The sequence below is a fragment of the Mastigoproctus giganteus genome, chromosome 9 (genome assembly GCF_048544385.1).
Source record: "Mastigoproctus giganteus isolate SK-2022 chromosome 9, ASM4854438v1, whole genome shotgun sequence".
Lineage (NCBI taxonomy): Eukaryota > Metazoa > Arthropoda > Arachnida > Uropygi > Thelyphonidae > Mastigoproctus > Mastigoproctus giganteus.
The window spans coordinates 80,622,351-80,647,489 of record NC_143583.1 but is presented as its reverse complement, the minus strand read 5'-3'; the positions used below and the strand labels follow the sequence as shown (position 1 = coordinate 80,647,489).

General features: G+C 37.9%; 1 protein-coding gene across 1 annotated transcript in view; it reads right to left on the bottom strand.

Annotated features, from left to right (window-relative positions):
- Positions 1 to 6,235: 6,235 nt before the first annotated feature.
- Hdc (histidine decarboxylase) overlaps positions 6,236 to 25,139 on the bottom strand; it is a 305,245-nt gene continuing 286,341 nt past the window's right edge. The window contains exon 14 of the mRNA XM_090380708.1: positions 6,236 to 6,970. Within this exon, the coding sequence (XP_090236834.1) occupies positions 6,236 to 6,970 (735 nt within the window). The remainder of the gene's footprint in view (positions 6,971 to 25,139) is intronic.

Sequence of the window (25,139 nt, the reverse complement as noted above, 5' to 3'; positions counted from 1 at the left end):
GATGCAAACTAAGAATTGGCATTATGAGATGCTGTAATCCAGCATGGAACCAGTGCACTCAATGCATGGACAATAAAAAAACTGCTAATCTTAAATTCACATTTTAAAGCACTTGTTCATTACATACAAGAAGAGACTTAACAAATCTTAAAAAAAAAAAAAAAAATTCAATAACAAAACAATTAATGATACTGATTGAAAGTCAAACCAATAATAAAAGAAAACTAAAATCCATATTCATGTCACTTCAAGAGATATTTCAGGATACACTATTACATATAAGAGGTTAAATAAATCTGAGCATGCATAAAATAACCTGTATAACTAAAGTTGAAAAATAAAATTTAAAAAAATTAACAAAGCATTCATAATGCTGCCCATTATAAAACACTGAATATTGTGGATGTGAAAATGGTAATGTGATCATTTATATTACAAACATTTTTAAAAATTTTTTATAATTTTAACAATTGAGGCTATGAACACTTTTTATCCATAGTATAAAAAATAATATACTTATAAAAACTTATAAATCTTCAAAAGTAACCCATGGCAGCTACTGACATTGTAGCTGTTAGCATCAGTAGAGGCATGATACAAGAAAGCAAACTCATACAGCATCAGCCAAAAAAACAAAAACTTCCCATTTCACCCATTCATTTGCTCCAAAAGTTTGTCCACTTCTTCCTTGAATTTATTTAAGCTATCAACTTCCACAACAACAGATGGAAGTTTCTTCCAGCAATCAACCACCTGCTGGCCAAAGACAAATTTCCGCACATCTATTCGACAACTGTCTATCCTCAATTTCAGTTTATGCCCTTCAGGTTTGTAATCTGAGCAAGAGTTTGTAACCTGCTCAATCAGTTCAAGGCCTTATACACCTCAATCAGATCATCTTGCAGGTGCCTAGTCTCCAGACACTGCAATTTGCAGAACTTAGAAAGGGGTGCTCTTCATAAGAGCACCCCTTTGTTGCCCTTCTCTACTCGTTCTGACAACTACATCCTTTCTAAAAGGCTTTCAAACCTGTGCACAGTACTCAAGGTGTGGCCTGACCATTGCCTTATACAAGGGGATAATCACCTCCTTATCCAAATTCCTGCACTGTGCTCCCTTGTAATTGGCTGTGAGAATGGGGGAAAGCAGTGATTGACAGGTTGTGACTCCGCCCACTGACTGCATCCCCCCCTCTTCGTTTCAGGCGGACGTCACTGGAGCACTCAATTCAAAATTCGTTGCATATGGTTTCATTTGTATGCTGGTTTGTGTTCTGTGCTGTTTGTTTGTTGCTGTTTGCTGGAGTTAATGTTCCGTTGCTGCTTGGCATGTGGTTGCTTATTTAGTCCTGAGTCCTGTGGTTATGAGGTGAGTTTTATTTGTATTTCTGTGTCATTTTCACATATTATTAACCTAGTATTGTGTCGGTTGCATTCTTTTCAAAAAAAAAAATTCTATGTTGCCGTTTTGTGCTTATGCAAAGAGCAGTTTTATTGTTCATTCCACATGCTAATTGACTTTTGTTTCTGTGTAGCGAAAAAAGGTTATGTTTTTATGTAACTTCGGGAAGGATTCAAGCTAAAATTGGTTGTTGGGTGAAAAAAAATTAACAGGCGTCATGTTTTTAATCGACTTTCATTTATGTTTAATGAAAAATGGTTATGTTTTTAGGTTACGTTTTTACGGGAGTTATTTAGCGAAAACTGGTCGTTTGCTGCATGTCATTAGTTTTTGTTTCGTTTTGAGAAAAAATTACAGTTTTTGTGTTAAATTTTCTTAATTTTAACTCTGACATGTTATATTGCATGAGATTTTGTCTTTTCGGAATAAATTGCATTTGTTTTAGTTGCGGCTCTGAAAAAATTGCCATTAATTTCTTTGTTTTTCAGCTCCGCCATACTTATGTTATGTGACATTCAGAGCATGCAGTCGTCAAGAAGAAGGGGGGGGGGGGAAGAAACACAGTGAGTGGGCGGAGTTACGAACCTTACATCACTGCGTTCCCCCTCTTCTTCTTGACGTCATTTTCTAATAGGCACCATGTTCTGGAGTTTTACCAATTCGTGTATATCATTGACAAAACTCAATGAGCTGTCCTGGCAGCCTGCCTAAACTGCCAGAAAACTTCATATCTGACTGCACAATTACCCCCAGGTCTCTTTCATTCTCCACTACCCTGAGTGTAACACCCCAGTTGGTACATTTCTCTGAGGTTACTACTATCAATATGCAGTACATTGCATTTGTCAATGTTAAACTTCAGTTGCAACTTCTCAGCCCATGTACCCAACTTTTCCAGATCCTGTTGCAGCAGCATAGTGTCATTACTATTATTAACAACCCTGCTAACTTTTGTATCATATGCAAACTTTGACGTTAAGCTTGATACACTTATCAATATCATTGATAAATATACAAAACAACAATGGGCCCAACACTGAACCCTGGGGACACCATCAATAACATTAGTCCACGAAGAGCAATGTCCGTTGATTAACACTGTCTTCTTCCACTCAACCATCCCTTTATCTATAGCAGCAATTTGCCCTTAATGCCATACTGTTTCAATTTATACAGTAGTCTTCCATGTGCAACAGTTTTAAAATCTTTCCTAAGAATATATATCAAAATTATTTTTTGCATTCAGTTCCTTTGTGACCACATCATTGTACAAATCAAATTGGTCAAACAAGACTTCCCCTTCACAAACCCATGCTGTGTCCGAACTAGAGCTGAAGCCTTATCCAGATGATCTTGCAATGCTTCTTTAACCAGTGACTCCATTATTTTCCCTGGAACAGAAGTTAAAGTAACAGGTCTGTAATCACTTGTCACCTTTTGATCCTCCTTTGTGAATTGAGGTCACATTTGCACATCTCCAGTCCATGTGTTCCTCCCCTGAGTCCAAGAAAGCTCTCATAATTATGTCTAAAGGCTTGCTTACTTCCTTTGCCACCTCCTTTAAAATAACTGGATAGATCCCATCCACACCAAGTGCCTTTCTTATGTTTAACATCAACAATCTCTCCTCCACTTTGCTCACTTTGTTACAAAATCATTTAACTCCCTGTTAGTTTGATAAACATCTGGCATTCTCCTGCTTGAATAACTGCTCATATGTGAATGTAGATGCAAAATAGTCATTTAGTTCATGATTATCTGGGGTCAACCCATTGATATCAAGAGGACCAATCTGATTCATCACCTTCCTTTTCAGGTTTATATAAGTAAAGAAGTCTTTGCTGTTTTTCTTTGCATACTTTTCCAAAGATTTCTCATAATCTGCCTTCGTTTGCGTAACCTCCTTTATGACTTGATTACCGGCTAGCTTATATCTACCATAGGTTTCTGTGCCGCCTGATAATTTATATGCATCTGATGCAATTTTTGTTCTCTGCCACGAGTCTCATTAATTCATCTGACATCCATTTGGGTCTAAACCTAGAACAGTATTTCTTAGTTGGAACAAAAAGCCTAGTAGCATGTACTATTAGTGTACAGAATTTAAAAACTGTCTGAGACCACTGTAGTCACCTTTACAGAAGCAAAAACCCTTTCTTTTACCCCTGATGGTAATTATATCTTTAAGTAAATCCCACATCAGCACACTGTGATCACTGTCACCTTGTGGTTCGTTTATCTGCAAATACTTTATATTCGAATAATCACTGCTGATAACTAGGTCAAGAGTTTTACCCTCTATTGTTGCCTCTCGAAAATGCTGCTGCAGAAAATCATCCAATAAATCCACAAAAGTCTTGCTAGTGTGCGAGTAACCAATCCACAAGTTCCAGTCAATATCTGGGAGGTTAAAATCCTCCATTATAAGACACTGATTTACTGGCCCACTCTATTTCTCTGTACAATTGTTTGTTGTTCTCATCAGAGTCATTAGGCCTAGAACAACTTCCTACCTGCCCTCATTTTTGCTTTCCCATTGCTTATGTCACACCAAACTGACTCAATTGGATGCACTTCCTTAGATTTTGTGTTTCTTAACTAACATCATAACTCCTCCTCCCTTACTATCCTTTCTGTACACACTGTACTCCTCAAATTCCAATTCTGCGTTCCTTATATCTGTGTGAAGCCACATCTCTGATATCCCAACAATATCTGCCTTTGATGTTTTGACAAGCACTTCAGATTCATCAAATATTTACTATACTCCTAGCATTGGTGTACATGCACCTGTTCTTACTCTTAGTTTATAACAAACTCCTACCCTCATTTTTGCTTTCCCAGTGCTTATGTCACACAAAACTGACTCAACATACCACTGTCCATCTATGTCAACTGGATGCACTTCCTTAGATTTTGTGTTTCTTAACTAACATCATAACCCCTCCTCCCTCACTATCCTGTCTATCCACACTGTACTCCCCAAATTCCAATTCTGCATTCCTTATATCTTGTGTGAAGCCACGTCTCTGATATCCCAACAATATCTGGTTTTGATGTTTTGACCAGCACTTCAAATTCATCAAATATTTACTATACTCCTAGCATTGGTGTACATGCACCTGTTCTTACTCTTAGTTTATAACAAACTCCTACACTCATTTTTGCTTTCCCAGTGCTTATGTCACACCAAACTGACTCAACGTACTTAGATTTTAGATTTTCTTAGATTTTGTGTTTCTTAAATAACAGCATAACCCCTCCTCCCCTTATATCCTTTCTGTACACATTGTACTCCCCAAATTCCTGTTGTTTAAGTCATTAAAAAAAAGTAACATGGTTATGAACATATATTTTTTAAAAATATGTAGATGTTTTAGTCAATAATAGGTGCTGTCAGTAAAATTAAAAGTCCAAAGTATAGATTTAAAAAAAAATTAAGTTACAAAATCTCCAGCTTTCCAAAAGTTAGAGATTGGCAACTATTCTATACATATCTTCATTTGCAAACTACTGCCTGGTCATCATCAGAAGAATTATTTTTTGGTTATTTAAAGAGCTGAAACAGTGAGAAGTTGATATATGATCTGTGTTACTGATCCTTTATGAAGCTAAAGGAATTGGTATCCTATTCTGGCACAACCCATATAGGTCAAGGAGTTTAAAATTAATTAATGTAATATTACCATTATATTGCATTAATATTCTTGTGAAATCAATTAATTGTAATGCCACCTCTAGAAGTGGAGATGCACTGTGCTTCCACCATGAACTCTGTTGCTTTGATTCAGGGGTATGGTAATTCCAGGCTCATTGCTAGTGATTATTCTGCCTAAAAAAATCATTCTTCTGACCTTGGTGGGTGTTTTTAAGGAATCAACATGCATAAACACATCTCCTTAATGTTCTTTCAAAATGCATTGTGTACTCCTGTAATAATTACTTAAGGTCTCTGCAATTTTTGTTACTGTAATTCATTTGTCATCAAGGATGACAAATGCATGTGATGTGCCAAAAGCCACACCTGGTTATTGACGTTCTGCGATAGGATCATGATCTGTGAGGTTGTTCCATCTTTGAACTGTTTATGCTGTCTAAATACAATGGCTTTGGGGACAGTAGAGCCTTCATAGGTCTTTTGTAAAAGTTCAAATATTTCTGCTGGTGTTTTGTTCAGTAGGACACAATTTCACATTGGTTAGCTGTTCATTTTTGTCCTTATGGATAATTATGTTATTCTTGTTAGAATTTTCTGGTTTTCAAGAATTATTGCTGACCTGCAGAGACAAAAATATATACATGCTAGAGTTGAATATCTGTCAGGTTTAAATGTATGCAGTTTTCATTAATAAGCATTCTAAATTTTGTTTACTATAATTTAAAAAATGAGTAAATATGTTTTGATGACTAAAAAGGGGAAGAGTCAGTTTGCTCCATAACTATTTTATTTAAATACCAATCTGTTTTGTCATATTACTCATAAATAGGATATACATTTTGGGATGCACTAAAATGCAAATTTTAAGTGAAATTCGATAATACATCTCTAAAAACAAAAACACTTATCATTACCTTGTGACATCTATATAGATATATATATATATATATATAAACATATATATACACATGTTTTTTGTTTGTTTTCCTAATCTTTCCTTATATTATGACATTTGGGTTTATCATCTGTCAGCATACTTGTAGTAAACTTCTGTACTACAATATGAATAACCAATTCTTAAAATATTTACAGACGTGTAACACGAAGATTGTACAGTACAAAAATGAGTAGGTAATGATTTGCCTGGAATATGGCGATTTCAGTATTATATTCACATTACTTCGAAGAGATGTGACCACCTTCCTTGCATCTTGTGTGGGGATCTGACTTGCTTTCGCCTGTTTCATGTCCTGTAGTTTCAGCAATGGCATCCATTTTGTCTACATCTTGTATATTCCGAGGAGTTGCATGATCTGCAGACAAACCAAGTGAACTTATAACTGGAAGTTGATGTAAATTGGCACCATTGACTAGTTCAGTTTCTTTGGATATTTTTATTGCACTGATGCCAGTTGTAACAATTGTATTCATCAAGTCCATCCTTGAATCAAGGCTGTATTGTTTCTCACTCACCATCAAACCTCGAACTCGTCTACGGAGAGCAGGACTATCTTTGGCAACAACCCCAAGTAAATGCCCATAATTGCGTGCAAATTCTTGTACAACATCTTGGTTGTCAAAAATGGCAGCAAAACTTCCATTTATAATTTTTGGTGTCATTGGACTGTTTGAAAGAAGCAAGCTAGTTCCAAACTCTGGATTCTGCTTTTTAATTTCTGTTAATGGTAGTGGCCTATTACTTGGTTCAGCTGGAGCACCATAAAACTTTAAGACTGCAGCAGTAACATCTTGGATAATTGACCAGTCTCGAAGAATATCATCAGAATTAGTTCTTGTTGAAGTTACAGTATATCGAATGACATATTTACCTTTGAATGATGTTGGAACACAGTGAAGCTTTCCAGTTGAATTCAGTTTTTTTAATAGCCTTTCTGTTAGAATGTTTTCACCCTATGAGAAAAATTTTCTTAATTGTTGTTGCACTATTATTTTTTATATATTAAATCAATTTGTAAATTAAAAGTTATTAAACTGGATTTTTTGTTACTGCAGAAAATATTTACTTCTACATACCGTGTTGTTTCTGTATACGACATAATTTATTTAATCTTATGCTTCTGAAAAAAAAAAAAAATTAAGTGAAGCCCAGATGCACATATATGTGACCAAATGTATTTGGATACACACAAAAAGAGATCCAATTTAAAAAAAAAAAAAGAAAGAAACCTAAAAGGAGAGCCGGTGTTAACCTACATGATGGCCCTAATTTTTTGCTTTCAAATTTGGTGCCATAGATAATTTTGCCTGTCACTGAGTTGTTGTTGTTATTTGGTTTTTAGGAGCATTAGCAACTAAGGACATATCGCTCCGGGTATATGCGGTGGTCATTCCCTGACCTTTCCGCATCTTCCATATTTGGTGGTCATGGGCTCGAACCCCGGTCTAATCAAGAAGCGTGTGCTACACACTGCCGCTCCTGCCCACCTGGCTACGGAAGCGCCTACCTGTCACTGAGTGGTTACTAGAGGTCTCTAGTTTCACTATACTGAGTGGCCCTGTGATTGGTCTCGTGAGTGCAGCACATGGATAGTTAAAAATGGCAAATGTTAAAGATATATGTATCAAGCAAAGGGTGGTGATAGAATTTCTTACCAAGGAAGAAGTGACACCTATCGAAATCCATGTGCGTCTCAAAAATATTTGTGGTGACAATACTGTAGATGTGAGTACAGTTAAGATGTTGGGTAAGACACTTTAAGAGTGGAGAAAGTGACATTGTTGACAAGCCCCAAAGCAATCAGCCAGTAATATCAGTGACAACAGACAACAAGAGATCAATGTACTGATCAAAGAGGACTGCTGCATCATAACACACAAATTGTGCAATGAAGAAGGTATAGGGAAACCTGCTGTGATAACCATCATAAAGGAATTAGGCTACAAGATTTGAGCCTGGTGCGTCCCAGAAATGCTGACACATGAGCACAAAGAAGCCTGGAAAGTAATCTGTATGGAACTTCTCTAGTGCTACAAGAATGAAGAAGAGATTTTTCTTCCACACAGTCAGGTGACAAAACCTGGGTCCACCATTATGACCCTGAAACAAAGACAGTTGATGGAGTGGCACCATCAAAATACACTGAGCAAGAAGTTTAAAAGACAGCCTTCTGTCAGTAGTCATAGCGATAGTATTTTGGGACAAAGTTGGGGTCTTGCTTGTAGACTTCTTGGAGTGTGGCACCACAATCAACTCAGATCAATATGTGGAAATGTCAAACAAAAAAGTTGAAAACCCGCATCCGTAGAGTTTGACCAGACAAAAACCTTAATGAGGTTCTTCTCCTCCATGACAATGCACGACCCCACATCAGTCTGTGCACAATGGAGCCCATTTCAAAACTGGGGTGCACTGTTCTTCCTCACCCCTCACGGCTCGGATCTTACACTTTCTGACTATCACCTCTTTGGCCCACTGAAGGATGCACTCTGTGGAACCCATTTTGCTGACGATGACCAGCCAAAGCACATTGTTCGCAGAGCCCTCCAGAGTAAGAGTAAAGACTTTTACAGGATTGGAATACAGCGTCTGACTCACAGATGGCAGAAGTGCATAGAAAATGATGGTGACATTGTGGAAAAATAGCAGTGTGTTTATTAATGATTGAGGATTAATGTTCTGAGGAAAAAAATAGGCATTACTTTTGTACCGCTCCTCACATTCTAAAAAAAAATCTAGTAGGTGTTATGCTGGAATATTCCTCCATTAAAGAATCAGTTTAGTATCAGTAGTGGAAAACAATGCAAGAAGCAAGCTTATAAAGCACAGCAAAAAAAAAATAATAAAAAATTCCACATCACCTATTTATCCACTCCAATAATTCATAATTTGTCTCGTTCTTCCTTGAATTTATTCAAATTATCCACCTTTGACAACAGATGACAGTTTGTTCCAACAGTCAATCACCTGCTAGCTGAAGGCAAACTTTCACACATATATCTTGCAAGCAGCCTTCCCCAGTTTGAATTTATGCCCAATCACGTGTGTAGTGTGAGCAAGTGGTTGGTTGGATTTCGATTTTATTGGCGCAAAAGTGACTAAGGCTACAGTGCACCATGACTATGTGAGCAAGAGGAAGAATGTAATCAGCACTGAGCTTGCTCAATCCATTTAAAGCCTTAAATACCTCAATCAGATCACCATGCAGGTGCCCAGTCACCAGAAACTGCAATTTGTGGCACTGAAGCCTTTCATGGTAAGAGTACCCCTTTGTTCCTCTCACCAATCTTGTTGAATTTCCCCCTGTAACTGTTTCAACAACTCTACGTCCTTCCTAAAATTAGGCTTGCAGACCTGTAAGCAGTACTTAAGATGTGACCCGACCACTGTCTTATAGAATGGGATAGTAATAGTAGTGGCATGTGATGCAAGAAAGCAAGTGTATGAGCTTATGCAGCATCAGCCAAAAAAAAAATTACAAAACAATCCCCTCTAAATCCCTTAAGTGTAGTACGACACAGTTGGTACATTTCTCTGGGGTTACTTCTACCCATATGCAGTACTTTGCATTTTTCAATGTTAAAACTTCAGTTGCCACTTCTCAGCCCATCTGCCCAAATTTTCTAGATCCTGTTGCAGTAACACACTGCCATTACTGTCATTAACAACCCTGCCAACCTTTGTATCATCTGAAAACTTTGATACTAAGCCTGATATACCTTCATCAATATCATTGATAAATATACAAAACAACAGTGGACCCAACACCAAACCCTGGGGGACTCCACTAATAACATTAATCCCCGAAGAGCAGCATCTATTGATTACCACTCTCTGTCTTCTCCCACTAAACCACCCTTTTATCCATTATAGCAACTTACCCTTATTACCATGCTACTCCAATCTGTACGGTAGTATTCCATGAGCAACAGTGTCAAAAGCTTTCCTGAAATCCAAGTCCAGTCGGACCTCTCTTTAATGAACTTTCATATAGTGAATTTTTCTATGTAGCGATCTTTTTTGATTTTACCTTGGTCATTACGTTGAAAATAGCTTCCGTATAATGAAGAAAATTTCCATATAAGGAACTAATTTCGAGAGACCTGAGTACACATTGTTCGCACCTCTGGCCTTTAGGCAATAGAGCTGATGCTGTAGAAAGCACAAATTAAGAGCTAAAAGGAATTAAGAATAAATCACTTTAGCTTTTAATAGCTAAAGAGTTTAATTCTTAAGAGCATCCCACAATTTAGTGTTGCCCATAAAGCATTTACTGTTCCAAGAAATCGCAATGGTCAGCTGCTATCTATGTGTCCACAGTCATTGGAAAAGATTAAGGAATATTCCTGACACAGACATTGGCTCTGGTTAATCTGTTTTCTAGTGTAAGCACCCTATTAGATAATTAGGAGAGAGTGAATTTCCTTTAGCCCGGAAATTCATCTGTTGTTTCGCAGAAATGAGAGGGCGCCTCCGTAGCCAGGTGGGAAGGAGCAGCAGTGCGTAGCACACGCTTCTTGATTAGACCAGGGTTCGAGCCCGTCACCACCAAATACGGAGGATGTGGAAAGGTCAAGGGAATGACCATCGCATATCCCGGAGCAATATGGCCTTAGTTGCTAATGCTCCTAAAAACCAAATAACAAACAAACAAGCAGAAATGAGTCATCGACACTTTCACTAAATTTCACCTGTTTCTTTATGGTAGGTACAAGTTGTCCCTAAATCAGTTTTGTTTTAGCTGCTGTGCAAGTAACCTTACAAAGTCTAAGAGGAAACTCTCCTACACTCTCCTTGAGTGTAGTGGAAAAAGTGGAAGTACTTAATTAAAAGTGGAAGTACTTCAGCCTGGACTGTACTTGTTAACAGGAGAGATTGCTTCTACAGGGATGGGATACACTTAAATAGAAAGGGTGCAAGAATATTTGCTGATACTATCGAGGCAGTGTTAGGTGGGTCGGAAAACTGCTAGCTTGGGGGGAGACAAAGACCAATAGATTGACAGTAGCCACTGGCAGAGGTGAAAGAGATTCTTGCACTGCTTCTATTATAATGAGCAGACGCCTGAAAAACAAGATGCATGGTATTTCAGAGACTGCTGGGAGCCATTGCGGTACAAGTAAACACATGGGTTGTGTTAGGGTAGCTAAGAATAGAAACAGGTGCAGGTATACTTGTGTGTACACCAATGCTAGGAATTTAGTAAATAAATTTGATGAATTTGAGGTATTGCTCAAAACATCAAAGGCAGATATTGTTGGAATATCAGAGACGTGGTGTCACACAGATATAAGGGATGCAGAACTGCAATTTGAGGAGTACAACGTCTACAGAAAGGATAGACAGGATAGGAAGGGGGGAGGGGTTATGCTATTAGTTAAGTAACACATAAAAACCAAGGAAGTGAAGCCAGTCGACATCGCTGGACAGTGCAGTGTTGAGTCAGTTTGGTGTGACATAAGCATTGGGAGATCAAAATTGAGAGTAGGAGTGTGCTATAGGCCTAATGACTCTGAGTATAATAAGGAACTGTACAGGGAAATAGAGTGGGCCAGTAAATCTTATAATGGGAGATTATAATTTCCCAGATATTGACTGGAATTTGGGGGCTGGTTACTCACGCACTAGCAGGGCTTTTGTGGATTTATTGGATGATTGTTTTCTACATCAGCATGTTCGGGAGGCAACTAGAGGGAGTAATACTCTTGATTTGATTATCAGCAGTGATTCTTCATGCATTAAGAATCTGCAGATAAATGAACCACTAGGTGGCAGTGATCACAGTGTGCTGAAGTGGGATTTACTCAAAGAGGTAACTACCATTAGGGGTAAAGGGAAGGGTTATTGCTTCCGTAAAGGCGACTACGATGGACTGAGACAGTATTTAAATTCTATACAGTGGGACCAACTGATGATGTTATCAACAGCAAATTCAAAATGGGAAGCATTCAAAGAACTTATCTTGGAAGCTACTAGGCTTTACATACCAACTAAGAAATATTGTTCAAGGTTTAGGCCAAAATGGATGTCAGATGAACTAATGAGGCATATGGCAGAGAAGAAAAATGCATGGGATACTTACAAATTAACACATGACACAGAAGCCTATGATAGATACAAGTTGATATGCAACCAAGTTACAAAGGAGGTTAGGCAGGCGAAGGCAGATTACGAGAAATCCTTGGCAAGGGATGCAAAGAAAAACAGCCAAGAGTTCTTTACTTATGTAAACTCTAGAAGGAAGGGGATGAATCAGATTGGTCCACTTGATATTGATGGGTCAACTGTTGATGATCCTGCTCAGGTAGCTAACAAACTAAATGAATATTTTGCATCGACATTCACACATGAGGAGTTATTCAGCAAGGTGAATGCCAGAGGTGTATTCAACTCTAGCAGTAAGTTACAGAATCTTAAAATAACTGGGAGTAAAGTGGAGGAGAAACTGTTGAAGATAAACACAAGAAAGGCACCCGGGGTGGATGGGATCTATCCAGTTATATTAAAGGAGGCAGCAAAGGAAGTAAGCAAACCCTTAGCCATAATTATGAGAGCTTCCTTGGACTCAGGGGAGGTACCCATAGACTGGAAATGTGCAAATGTGACCCCAATTCACAAAGGAGGATCAAAGGCTGACACAAGTAATTATAGACCTGTGAGCTTAACTTCTGTTCCAGGAAAATTAATGGAGGCACTGGTTAAAGAAGCACTGCAGGATCATTTAGACAAGACTTCAGTTATAGCTCAGACACAGCATGGTTTTGTTAAGGGGAAGTCTTGCCTGACCAACTTGATTGGATACTATGATGCAGTCACAAAAGAACTGGATGCAGGGAATAACTTTGATATTATATACTTGGATCTTAGAAAGGCTTTTGATACTGTTGCACATGGAAGACTGCTACAAAAATTGGAGCAGTGTGACATTGGAGGCAAATTGCTGCTATGGATAAAGGGGTGGTTGAGGGGGAGAAGACAGAGAGTGGTAATCAATGGACACTGCTCATCGTGGACTAATGTTATTAGTGGAGTCCCTCAGGGCTCAGTGTTGGGTCCATTATTGTTTTCTGTATTTATAAATGATATTGATGATGGTATATCAAGCTTAATGTCCAAGTTTGCAGACGATACAAAGGTTGGCAGGGTTGTCAAGGACACTACTGACACTATGCTGCTGCAACAGGATCTGGAAAGGTTGAGCAGATGGGCTGAGAGGTGGCAAATGAAGTTTAACATTGATAAATGTAAAGTACTACACATGGGAAACAGCAACCCCAGAGCAACGTATCAACTCTGTGGTACTACACTGACAGTGGTAGAGAATGAAAGGGACTTGGGGGTGGTTGTGCAGGCAGATATGAAGTTCTCTGAGCAGTGCAGACGGGCTGCAAGAGTAGCTCATGGAGTATTGTCAATGATATACAGGAATTTTTCCAGCAGGGATAAGGAGGTGATTATTCCATTGTATAAGGCAATGGTCAGGCCACACCTAGAGTACTGTATACAGGTCTGGAGGCCTCATTTCAAGAAGGATGTTAGAGCTGCTGGAACGAGTACAGAGAAGGGCAACAAGATTAGTGAATGGAACAAAGGGGTGCTCTTACGAAGAAAGGCTTAAGTTTTGCAAATTACAGTGTCTGGAGACTAGGCACCAGCGAGGTGATCTGATAGAGGTGTATAAAGCCTTGAATGGTTTAAGCATGCTGAATGCTGATGGGATTCTTCCTCTAGCTCAGAAAAATCACCTGAGAGGGCATAAATTCAAATTGAGGAAAGACAGATGTAGGATAGATGTGCGGAAATTTGCCTTTAGCCAGCGGGTGGGTGGTTGGTTGGTGGAACAGACTTCCATCCCTTGTGGTGGAGGTTGATAGCCTAAATAAGTTTAAGGCTCAGCTGTACAGGTATTTTGAACGAACAGAAGGGTGAAGTGGAAGTGGGTTTTTTTTTTTTTTTTTTTTTGGCTGATGCTGCATAAGCTTGCTTTCTTGCATCAAATGCCTCTACTAATGCTAATTGTGCAGCTAGCAAGGCTATAAAAAAAGAAATTGCTTTAAAATTTGGTGTCCCTGCAATTATTGGGTCAACCATTCTGAAAAACCATGTTTCCATTCTCAAACTGGTTGAGGAAACGGAACCCAGTCGGAAGTGTGTGAAATTATGCCTGTATGATGATGTAGATAAAGTTGTTTGTAAGTGGGTGAAGTTAATTCCAGACCAAAACATGCCGATATCAGGACCATTAATAAATGAAAAGGCTATAGAGCACACATATATTCCCGGGCATAAAACTTTCAAAGCCAGTTCTGGTTGGCTGGACAAATTTAAAAAGCTCCATGGCTTACTCGAAAAGGTTATTTCTGGTGAAAGTGGGGTTGTAATTGAAGGAGACTGTACCCATTGGAAATAAAGTTTTGAAAAAAATTATGGTGGACTACAAGCCCAAAGACATATTCAATGTTGATAAAACAGATCTATTTTTTAAATGTTTGCCAAACAAGACATTGACTTTTAAAGGTGATAAATGTGTACGTGGTAAAAATAGTAAGGGGAGAATTACAGGCTTGGTTGGTGTAAATATGGCTGGTAATAAAAAACCGAAGCTTTTGGTAATAGGCAAAAGTAAACAACCCCAATGTTTCAAAGGAGTAAAGTCATTAGAGTTGGACTACAGCTGCAACAAAAAAAGCTCGGATAACAAGTGAAATTTTTGAATAGATGATTTTAAAATTCGATAGAAAGATGACAAAAGAAAACAGAAAAATCGCTTTGATTGTCGACAGCTGCCCTGCCCACCTTCATCACATGGTAATTTCGAAACTTACAAGTGTGAAGCTTGTTTTCTTTCCTCCGAATGCCTCGTCTAAACTGCAGCCAATAGACTAGGGCATTATCAAAAATTTGAAAATGCACTACCGAAGATGCATCTGAAAAAAATTATACTGAGAATAGAAACCAACCAACCTATAGATTCTGTTATAGATTTGTGGATGTGCATATCAGAGTTGGCAAAAGTTTGCAGTCAAGATGTGATGGAAACAATGATTAAGAATTGTTAAACAAAAGCAGGTTTTGCTAAAATGCCAATTAACAGTGATGAGAGAAATGAACTGCTACAAGACATTGAGTAATCTTGGGAAGAACTCTAAGCAAGAGGTTTGATCAGTGGAGAAATTGTTCTTGAGGCATTTTTAGGAGTAGTAGTAGCATTGGCATGTGATGCAAGAAAGCAAGTGTATGAGCTTATGTAGCATCAGCCAAAAAAAAAAAAAAACATACATATATAAACATATATATAATATCGGTGTTTAAATACACCATAGATAACTCTTAATAAACTACAAAGTAGTTGTTGTAGGCATCATTTGCTCTTTCTCATATTGTGCTCTGCCTTCACGACGAGTTGCCATGATATTGCACTACAGAAAAACAGAAAAATCGCTTTGATTGTCGACAGCTGCCCTGCCCACCTTCATCACATGGTAATTTCGAAACTTACAAGTGTGAAGCTTGTTTTCTTTCCTCCGAATGCCTCGTCTAAACTGCAGCCAATAGACTAGGGCATTATCAAAAATTTGAAAATAAGTAACTCTTCACTAATTCTTCTCTATTAGTGAAGAGTTACTTATTCGAAGTAGTGCAATATCATGGCAACTCGTCGTGAAGGCAGAGCACAATATGAGAAAGAGCAAATGATGCCTACAACAACTACTTTGTAGTTTATTAAGAGTTATCTATGGTGTATTTAAACACCGATATTATATAGATACCAAACTCTTAAAGTATTATGCCTTGTGCATTTATTTATTTTAAATAAACATATATATATAAAAAAAAAAAAAAATCACACCATTCCCTCCAAATGCCTGTCCAGTTCCTCCTTAAATTTATTCAACCTATCAACTTCCACAACGACAGATGGAAGTTTGTTCCAGCAATTAACCACCCGCTGGCTAAAGGCAAATTTCGGCACATCTATTCTACATCTGTCTTTTCTTAATTTGAATTTATGCCCCCTTAGGTTCGTAATCTGAACAAGTGGAAGGATCCCATCAGAATTCAGCGTGCTCAACCCATTCAAGGCCTTATATACCTCAATCAGATCACCGCACAGGTGCCTAGTCTCCAGCCACTGCAATTTGCAGAACTTAAGCCTCTCTTGGTAAGAGGATCCCTTCATTCCCCTGACCATTGCCTTATACAGAGGGACAATCACCTCCTTTTCCCTGCTAGCAAAATTCCTATATATCATTGACAAAACCCCATGACCTGCCCTGGCAGCCTGTCTGCATTGCTCAGAAAACTTCATATCTGACTGCAACAATTACTCCCAGGTCTTTTTCATTTTCTACCACCTTAAGTGTAGTACCACACAGTTGGTACGTTTCTCTGGGGTTACTTCTACCCATATGCAGTACTTTGCATTTGTCAAGGTTAAACTTCAGTTGCCACTTCTTAGCCTATCTGCCCAAATTATCTAGATCCTGTTGCAGTAACACACTGCCATTACTGTCATTAACAACCCTGCCAACCTTTGTATCATCTGCAAACTTCGACATTAAGCCTGATATACCTTCATCAATATCATTGATAAATGATAACACAGAACCCTGTGGGACTCCACTAATAACATTAGTCCAAGAAGAGCAGCACCCATTTATTACCACCCTTTGTCTTCTCGCACTTAACCATCCTTTTATCCATTGTAGCAACTTACCCTTAATACCATTCTGCTCCAATTTGTACAATAGTCTTCCATGCGCAACAGTGTCAAAAGCTTTCCTGAAATCCAAATATATGATATCAAAATTATTTTTTGCATCCAGTTCCTTTGTAACCACATCATAATATCCTATGAAATTTGTCAGACAAGACTTTCCCTTAACAAACCCATGCTGTGTCTGAATTATTGCTGCAGTCTTGTCTAGATGATCCTGCAATGCATCTTTAACCAGTGACTCCATTATTTTACCCAGAACAGAAGTTAAACTAACTGGTCTGTAATTACTCGTGTCAACCTTCGATCCCCACTTTGTGAATTGGGGATACATTTGCACATCTCCAGTCCGTGGGAACCTCCACTGAGTCCAAGGACGCTCTCATAATTATGGCTAAGGGTTTGCTTAGTTGCTTTGCCGCCTTCTTTAATATAACTGGATAGATCCCATCCACCCCAGGTGCTTTTCTTATGTTTAACTTCAACAATTTCTCCTCCACTTTGCTTTCAGTTATTACAAAATCATTATGTATCCTGCTACAATTTGATAACCTTCTGCCATTTTCAAACCTTAATAATTCCTCATGTGTGAATGTAGATGCAAAATACTCATTCAGTTTGTTTGCTATCTGAGCAGGATCATCAACAGTCGAACCATCAATGTCAAGTGGACCAATCAGATTCGTCCCCTTCCTTTTAGAGTTTATATAAGTAAAGAAATCCTTGCTGTTTTTCTTAGCATCTTTTGCCAAGGATTTCTCGTAATCTGCCTTCGCCTGCCTAACCTCCTTTGTCACCTGATTACAGACTAGCTTATATCTGCCATAGGCTTCTGAGTCGCTTGATAATTTATATGCATCCCATGCATTTTTCTGATAACAATGTAATAGTAGCTGAATATCTGAGTGACTCCAACATTTTGAAGAGTATCCAAAGAAATAGTGACAATATTAACGATGAGCTGTGTAAAATTGAAGGCAATGAGGGCAATATTAAACCCTCCGAACATGAAATGTTGGCAGAATTTGAAATTTTGCATTGAGGCCTTCAGTGTGAAGAAAATGTGCCAGAAAATTATATTTGAGTGTGTAAACAAATGTGAACATTTTTATGAATGATGTGCAGTAAAATCCAGTGTACAACAAAAAATAACCAAACATTTTACGAAATAATTCTTTAAAGTGTACTAATATATTGTGCACATCATATAAGTAGTAAAATCTTAATATGCATGTATTGATAAATTAATTGTTTTAAAATGTTAAAAAATATTTTCATTCCCACTTATTTCTAATTTATTTCTCATATTTTGCTGTATTTCTGAGTTGAATTTACAGTATTTTTAATTGCTGAAAAGGTCATATTTCTGTATGAGTTTTTTCAAGTGAACGATCAATTTTGTTATATGGAGGTCCAACTATATATGATATCAAAATTATTTTTGGCATTCAGTTCCTTTGTGACCACATCATAGTATCCAATCAAATTTGTCAGATAAAACTTTCCCTTTACAAACCCATGCTGTGTCTGAATTATTACTGCAGTCTTGTCTAGATGATCCTGCAATGCATCTTTAACCAGTGACTCCATTATTTTCCCTGGAAGGGAAGTTAAACTAACTGGTCTGTAATTACTTATGTTACCCTTAGTAAATTGTGTTACCCTTTGTAAATTGAGGATACATTTGTACAGCTCCAGTCCATGGGGGTTTCCCTGAGTCCAAGGATGTTCTGATAATTATGGCTAAGTATTTGCTTACTCTCTTTGCTGCCTCCTTTAATATAACTTGATAGATCCCATCCATCCCAGGTGCTTTTCTTATGTTTAACTTCAACAATTTCTCCTCCACTTTGCTCTCAGTCATTACAAAATCATAAAGCACTCTGTTACAGTTTGATAAACTTCCAGCATTTTCCTCTCTTAATAACTCCTCACGTGTGAATGTAGATGCAAAATACTCATTCAGATTATCAGCTATCTGAGCAGGATCATCAACAGTCGAACCATCGATATCAAGATGATGAGCTTTGTGTGAGCCTGTAACTATACAAGCAAGAGAAAACATCACGTATTTCTTAGAATTTGAAGTGGGGGGAGTAATGAAATAGATATACTTTTTACAGAATGGAACAATTTTTTTATGTTATTATCAGCCAACTAAATAGCATTTTCAGTAGACTGTTTCAGAGCTGTGAAGATACATTGGGACTGGCAGATTGAAAGAAAGACAACCAAAACCTTATTAAAGTCTAAATACACTATGTAAAAATTATTCATTAAACCAAGCTCTTTTATTATGACTTCATGACAAACTCATGATGTATTTCCCTACATAACTCCATTTCTGTCCAGATGCTCACACAGAACATCCATAATCATGAAGGTGATCATTTTACATGCCACAGAAGATAAATTTACATGTCTACTGAAATATCGATTTCACCCTTTGTAGAACTAACTTTATAAAATGGAAATATTTGTACATCTCTGATCTACTGGGACTTCACCTGATTCCACAGTACATTCATTATAATAGACAAAAGTTTTGGCAGTCTATTTTGATGCTTCATTTAATATCAATAGACAAGTACCATCAGCTCCTTATACTCTTTCAGATCCAAACATGATAATTTTATTACCAATATATTTTCAGTGATCACACAGTAGTTCTCAGTACCTAGCCAATAACAATGTCAAGTTAAAAAGAATGCTTACATATAAATACTGATACAAAAAATTTATTTAACTCATCAGCTATCTATGGTGTCTCAAAAAGATGTGCACAAATGTAAGGATATAAATTGACTTAGAAGCATTTTCTAGAAGAATTTGGGCTATAATTCTTCACATTATTATAGAAATAAATAAAATTAATTACAGACCTGTGAAATTATTATTAAATATGTGAGTGTAGAAGTAATTGTTTGTGGTATGTGGTGAACTGGCACAGATGTTAAAATTGTCCACCATTTGCCATCCAAGTACTGTTCACAGTGGCAACCAACAGAATTACAAACATTCTTCAGTGTAACTGCTGGAATAGCTTCACATGCTTATTTAATTTCACCCTTTAATTCTTGAAGTGTAACTGGTTTTCTATCATACAAGTAGAAACCGAATTGGGTCAAATAGGGTCAATGTGAGGATACTCCACACTTCTTCGTTGGCTCATCCACTAGTCTCTGATATAATTATCAAGGTAGGCCCTGCCATCACAATGATAATGCAGGTGCCACATACTGGTAGTAGTGAACCACTTCATCCACGTACTCAGGGCATTCCTAGGGTATGTGGTGCCTGGGTGCCAATTGAAATTTGAAGTCCCCCTTTAAACTTTTCTTCATATATGTATGTAAGTTTCAGGTTTTAAGGCACTCCTTGAACATTGTCACCTGGGTGCAGTGCACCCTCAGGACAGCCCCCCTGCCTGTACTACTCATAAATGGCAGGCACAATGGATACATTAAGCATGTGGAAATACATATCACTGATCACTGTCCCTTCAAAAAAAAAAAAAAAAAAGGAAAAAAAAAATACAGTACAGCAATTCCTTCTGGTAAATACACTGCCTTTTCTGTGTGAATATTTGGATTATTAGAAGACCAACACACACAATTATTCTGGTTCACTGCACCACTGAACGTTGTCACACCAATCAAAAAATCTTGTCTGAAAATCTTGCATCTATCATTGTTTTAAACAGTTTACAAAACTAAACTTGCTGATCAGGATCATCTTCATTACAGTATAATTGTATAATTATACTGTAATATATGTATAATTGTGGTTGGGTGGCTCCTAGACTAATGTCCATCTCCACCTGTGATACTGTCTTATTTACAAACGATGCAAAAGGGCCTAAATATATGTTGTGTTATGTTTGTGTAGAATATGTGTGTGTGTTGTATATGTTACTTTAGACCCCATAGCCACCAGGGAGCAGTCAACACCTGGGCAACTGCTGCCTGTGCCAGCCCCTAGCCATGAGGAGGTGGGCCTTAATTCAGCTAACTGTGTATGTGAAAGCACTAATCCCACACCCGCCTGAGGTGGTGCAATACACGTGGGTGCCAGCATCCCGCACTTGGGCTGCCCACACCCAAGTGCCAGCAAAAAATAAATAAATAAATAAAAATAGTAAAATAAAAAATAAATAAAAAATAAAAATAGTAAAATAAAAATAAAATAAAATAAAAAAATAAATAAAAATAAAAAATATTATTTTCATCAAGTTGATATAGTTAGCCAGTGAAATGTCGAGTCAATGTGGTGTGACATAAGCACTGGAAAAGCAAAAATGAGAATAGGAGAGTTATAGGCCTAATGACTGATGAGTACAATGAACAACTATACAGATATATAAAGTGGCACAATAAATCAGAATGTCCTAAAATGGGGAATTTTAGCTTTGCAGATATTGGTTGGGTTTGTGGGTTGGTCACTCACAAACTAGCAAGGTTTTTTTGGATTTATTGGATGACTGTTTTCTACAGCAGCATGTTAGAGAGGCAAAAAGAAATAGAAATACTCTTGGTTGGATTATCAGCAGTGATTATCAGCTCTTGGTTTGATTATCAGCAGGATCATTTAGACAAGACTTCAGTTATAGCTCAGACACAGCATGGTTTTGTTAAGGGGAAGTCTTGCCTGACCAACTTGATTGGATACTATGATGCAGTCACAAAAGAACTGGATGCAGGGAATAACTTTGATATTATATACTTGGATCTTAGAAAGGCTTTTGATACTGTTGCACATGGAAGACTGCTACAAAAATTGGAGCAGTGTGACATTGGAGGCAAATTGCTGCTATGGATAAAGGGGTGGTTGAGGGGTTGGTAATCAATGGACACTGCTCATCGTGGACTAATGTTATTAGTGGAGTCCCTCAGGGCTCAGTGTTGGGTCCATTATTGTTTTCTGTATTTATAAATGATATTGATGATGGTATATCAAGCTTAATGTCCAAGTTTGCAGATGATACAAAGGTCGGCAGGGTTGTCAAGGACACTATTGACACTATGCTGCTGCAACAGGATCTGGAAAGGTTGAGCAGATGGGCTGAGAGGTGGCAAATGAAGTTTAACATTGACAAATGTAAAGTACTACACATGAGAAACAGCAACCCCAGAGCAACGTATCAACTCTGTGGTACTACACTGACAGTGGTAGAGAATGAAAGGGACTTGGGGGTGGTTGTGCAGGCAGATATGAAGTTCTCTGAGCAGTGCAGATGGGCTGCAAGAGTAGCTCATGGAGTATTGTCAATGATATACAGGAATTTTTCCAGCAGGGATAAGGAGGTGATTATTCCATTGTATAAGGCAATGGTCAGGCCACACCTAGAGTACTGTATACAGGTCTGGAGGCCTCATTTCAAGAAGGATGTAGAGCTGCTGGAACGAGTACAGAGAAGGGCAACAAGATTAGTGAATGGAACAAAGGGGTGCTCTTACGAAGAAAGGCTTAAGTTTTGCAAATTACAGTGTCTGGAGACTAGGCACCAGCGAGGTGATCTGATAGAGGTGTATAAAGCCTTGAATGGTTTAAGCATGCTGAATGCTGATGGGATTCTTCCTCTAGCTCAGAAAAATCACCTGAGAGGGCATAAATTCAAATTGAGGAAAGACAGATGTAGGATAGACGTGCGGAAATTTGCCTTTAGCCAGCGGGTGGTTGGTTGGTGGAACAGACTTCCATCCCTTGTGGTGGAGGTTGATAGCCTAAATAAGTTTAAGGCTCAGCTGGACAGGTATTTCGAACGAACAGAGGGGTGAAGTGGAAGTGGGTTTTTTTTTTTTTTTTTTGGCTGATGCTGCATAAGCTTGCTTTCTTGCATCAAATGCCTCTACTAATGCTAATAATGCTAATGCTAATGATTGAAGTGTTAAGAATCTGTTGATAAAAGAACCACTAAGTGGCAGTTTGGCATTTAGAAAAATTAGGCAGTTGGGTTGAGTGAGCATAGTGCACTGATGTGGAATTTTCTTAAAGATGTAACAACCATCGGTGTTAAAGATAAGGGTTTTTGCTTTAGTAAAGGTGACTACAGCAGTCTCACAGTTTTTAAATTCTATACAGTTGGACCAACTGATGATGTTACCATCAACAAATGTTAAATGGGAAGCATTCAAGGAAATAATCACAAAAGCTACTAGGCTTTTCATACTAAGTAAAAAATACTGTTGAAGACTTAGACCTAAAATCTCATTAGTCATAGGTCATCCTAAATGGATGTCACATGAACTAATGTGACTCATGGCAGTGAAGAAAAATGCATGGGATGCACATAAATTGATACAGAAGTTTATGATAGATATAAACTCGTCTGCAATCAAGTCACAAGTGTGTTAGACAAGCTAAGGCAGATTGTGAGAAATCTTTGGCAAAGGATGAAAGAAAATATAGCAAAGAGTTATTTTCTTATGTAAACTCTAGAAGGAAGGAGATGAATCATATTGGTCCACTTATTATTGATAATTCAGCTGTTGATGATCCTGCTCATGTTGCCGACAAGCTGAATACATATTTTGCATCTATATTCACACATGAGGAATTCTTTAAGGGAGTGGATGCTGGAAGTTTATCAAATTCCAACAGGAAGCTAAATGATTTTGTAACAACAGAGGAGTGTGGAAGAGAAATTGTTGAAGTTAAACATGGGAAAGGCACCTGGGTGGATGGGATCTATCCAATTATATTAAGGAAGGCAGCAAAGGAGGTACGCATACTCTTAGCCATAATTATGAGAGCATCCTTGGAGACAGGGGGAGTCCCCATGGACTGGAGATGTGCAAAGGTATTCCCCACTTCACAAAGGGTGACACAAGTAATTACAGAAATGTTAGCTTAACTTCTATTCCAGGGAAAATAATGGAGTCACTTGTTGAAGAAGTGATGCAGGACCATCTAAGCAGGAGTGCAGTTATACTTCAGTCATAGCATGAGTGTTTCAATTGGCTATCTTGTCTGACATTAGCATTAGCAAATGATGCTAGAAAGCAAGCTTATACAGCATTAGCCAAAAAAAAACAAAATCCCACGTTCCATTTCATCTATTCATTCTCTTCAATAGTTTGTCTAGTTCTTTCCTAAATTTATTTACGCTATCAACTTTCACAATAACAACAGATGAAAGTTTGTTCCAGCAATCAACCACCCGCTGGTAAAGGAAAATTCCGCACATCTATTCATCTTTCTGCAACTGTCCGTTCTCAGTTTGAATTTCTGCCACCTCACAAGTGTGATCTGAGCAAGAGGAAAAATCAAATCAGCATTGAGCTGGCTCAATCCATTTAAAGCCTTAACCACCTTGATCAGATCACTTAAGAGGAGCCTAGTCTCCACACACTGCAATTTGCAGAACTGAAGGCTTTCTTGGTAAGAGCACCTATTTGTTTTCCTCACCAATCTTGTTTCCCTTCTCTGTACTTGTTCCATTAGCTCAACATCCTTCCTAAAATTCAAAATTCCAGTATATCATTGACAAAACCCCGTGAGCTGTCCTGGAACCCTGTTTACATTGCTCAGAGAACTTCATATCTGATTTCACCATTTCAATAGGTCTCTTTTCATTTTTCAGTATCCCAAATGGAGTACCACACAGTTGGTACGTTACACTGTTGTTACTGCTACCTATATGCAGTACTTTGCATTTGTCAATGTCAAACTTTAGTTACCACCTCAGTCCATTTGCCCAACTTTTCTAGATCCTGTTGCAGTAGCATACTGTCTGCAAACTTGGACATTAATTCTGATATATCTTCATCAATATCATTGATAAATATAGAAGGAGCGAGTTCAATTATAACCATTAGTTCACGGAGAGCAGTAGTAGTAATCCATTGATTACTACTATTGAAAGAGAGTAGTAATCCATTGATTACTACTCTCTTTCAATCATTCCTTTATCCATAGTAGCAACTTGCCCTTAATGCCACACTGCTCCAATTTGTACAGCAGTCTTCCACATGCAACAGTATCAAAAGCTTTCCTGAAATCTAAGTATATGATAACAAAATTATTTTTTGCATCCAGTTCCTTTGTGACCGCATCGTAGTATCCAATCAAATTGGTCAGACAAGATTTCCCCTTAACAAACCTATGCTGTGTATAAAGTATAATTTCCGCCTTGTCTAGCATGAGTCTGCATTACTTCTTTTACCTTATACTGTTGCACAAAATAGATTGCTGTACAAATTGTAGTAGTGTGGTGTTAAGGGCATGTTACTGTTAAGGTTTCATTGAAGCCTTTCTTGCGTTCTTTGCATTTCTTCCAGAGACTTCCCATAATCTGCCTTCACTTGCCTAACCTCTTTTTTGACTTGATTACAGACTTATTTATATCTGTCATAGGCTTCTGTATCACCTGATAATTCATATGCATCTCACACATTTTTCTTCTC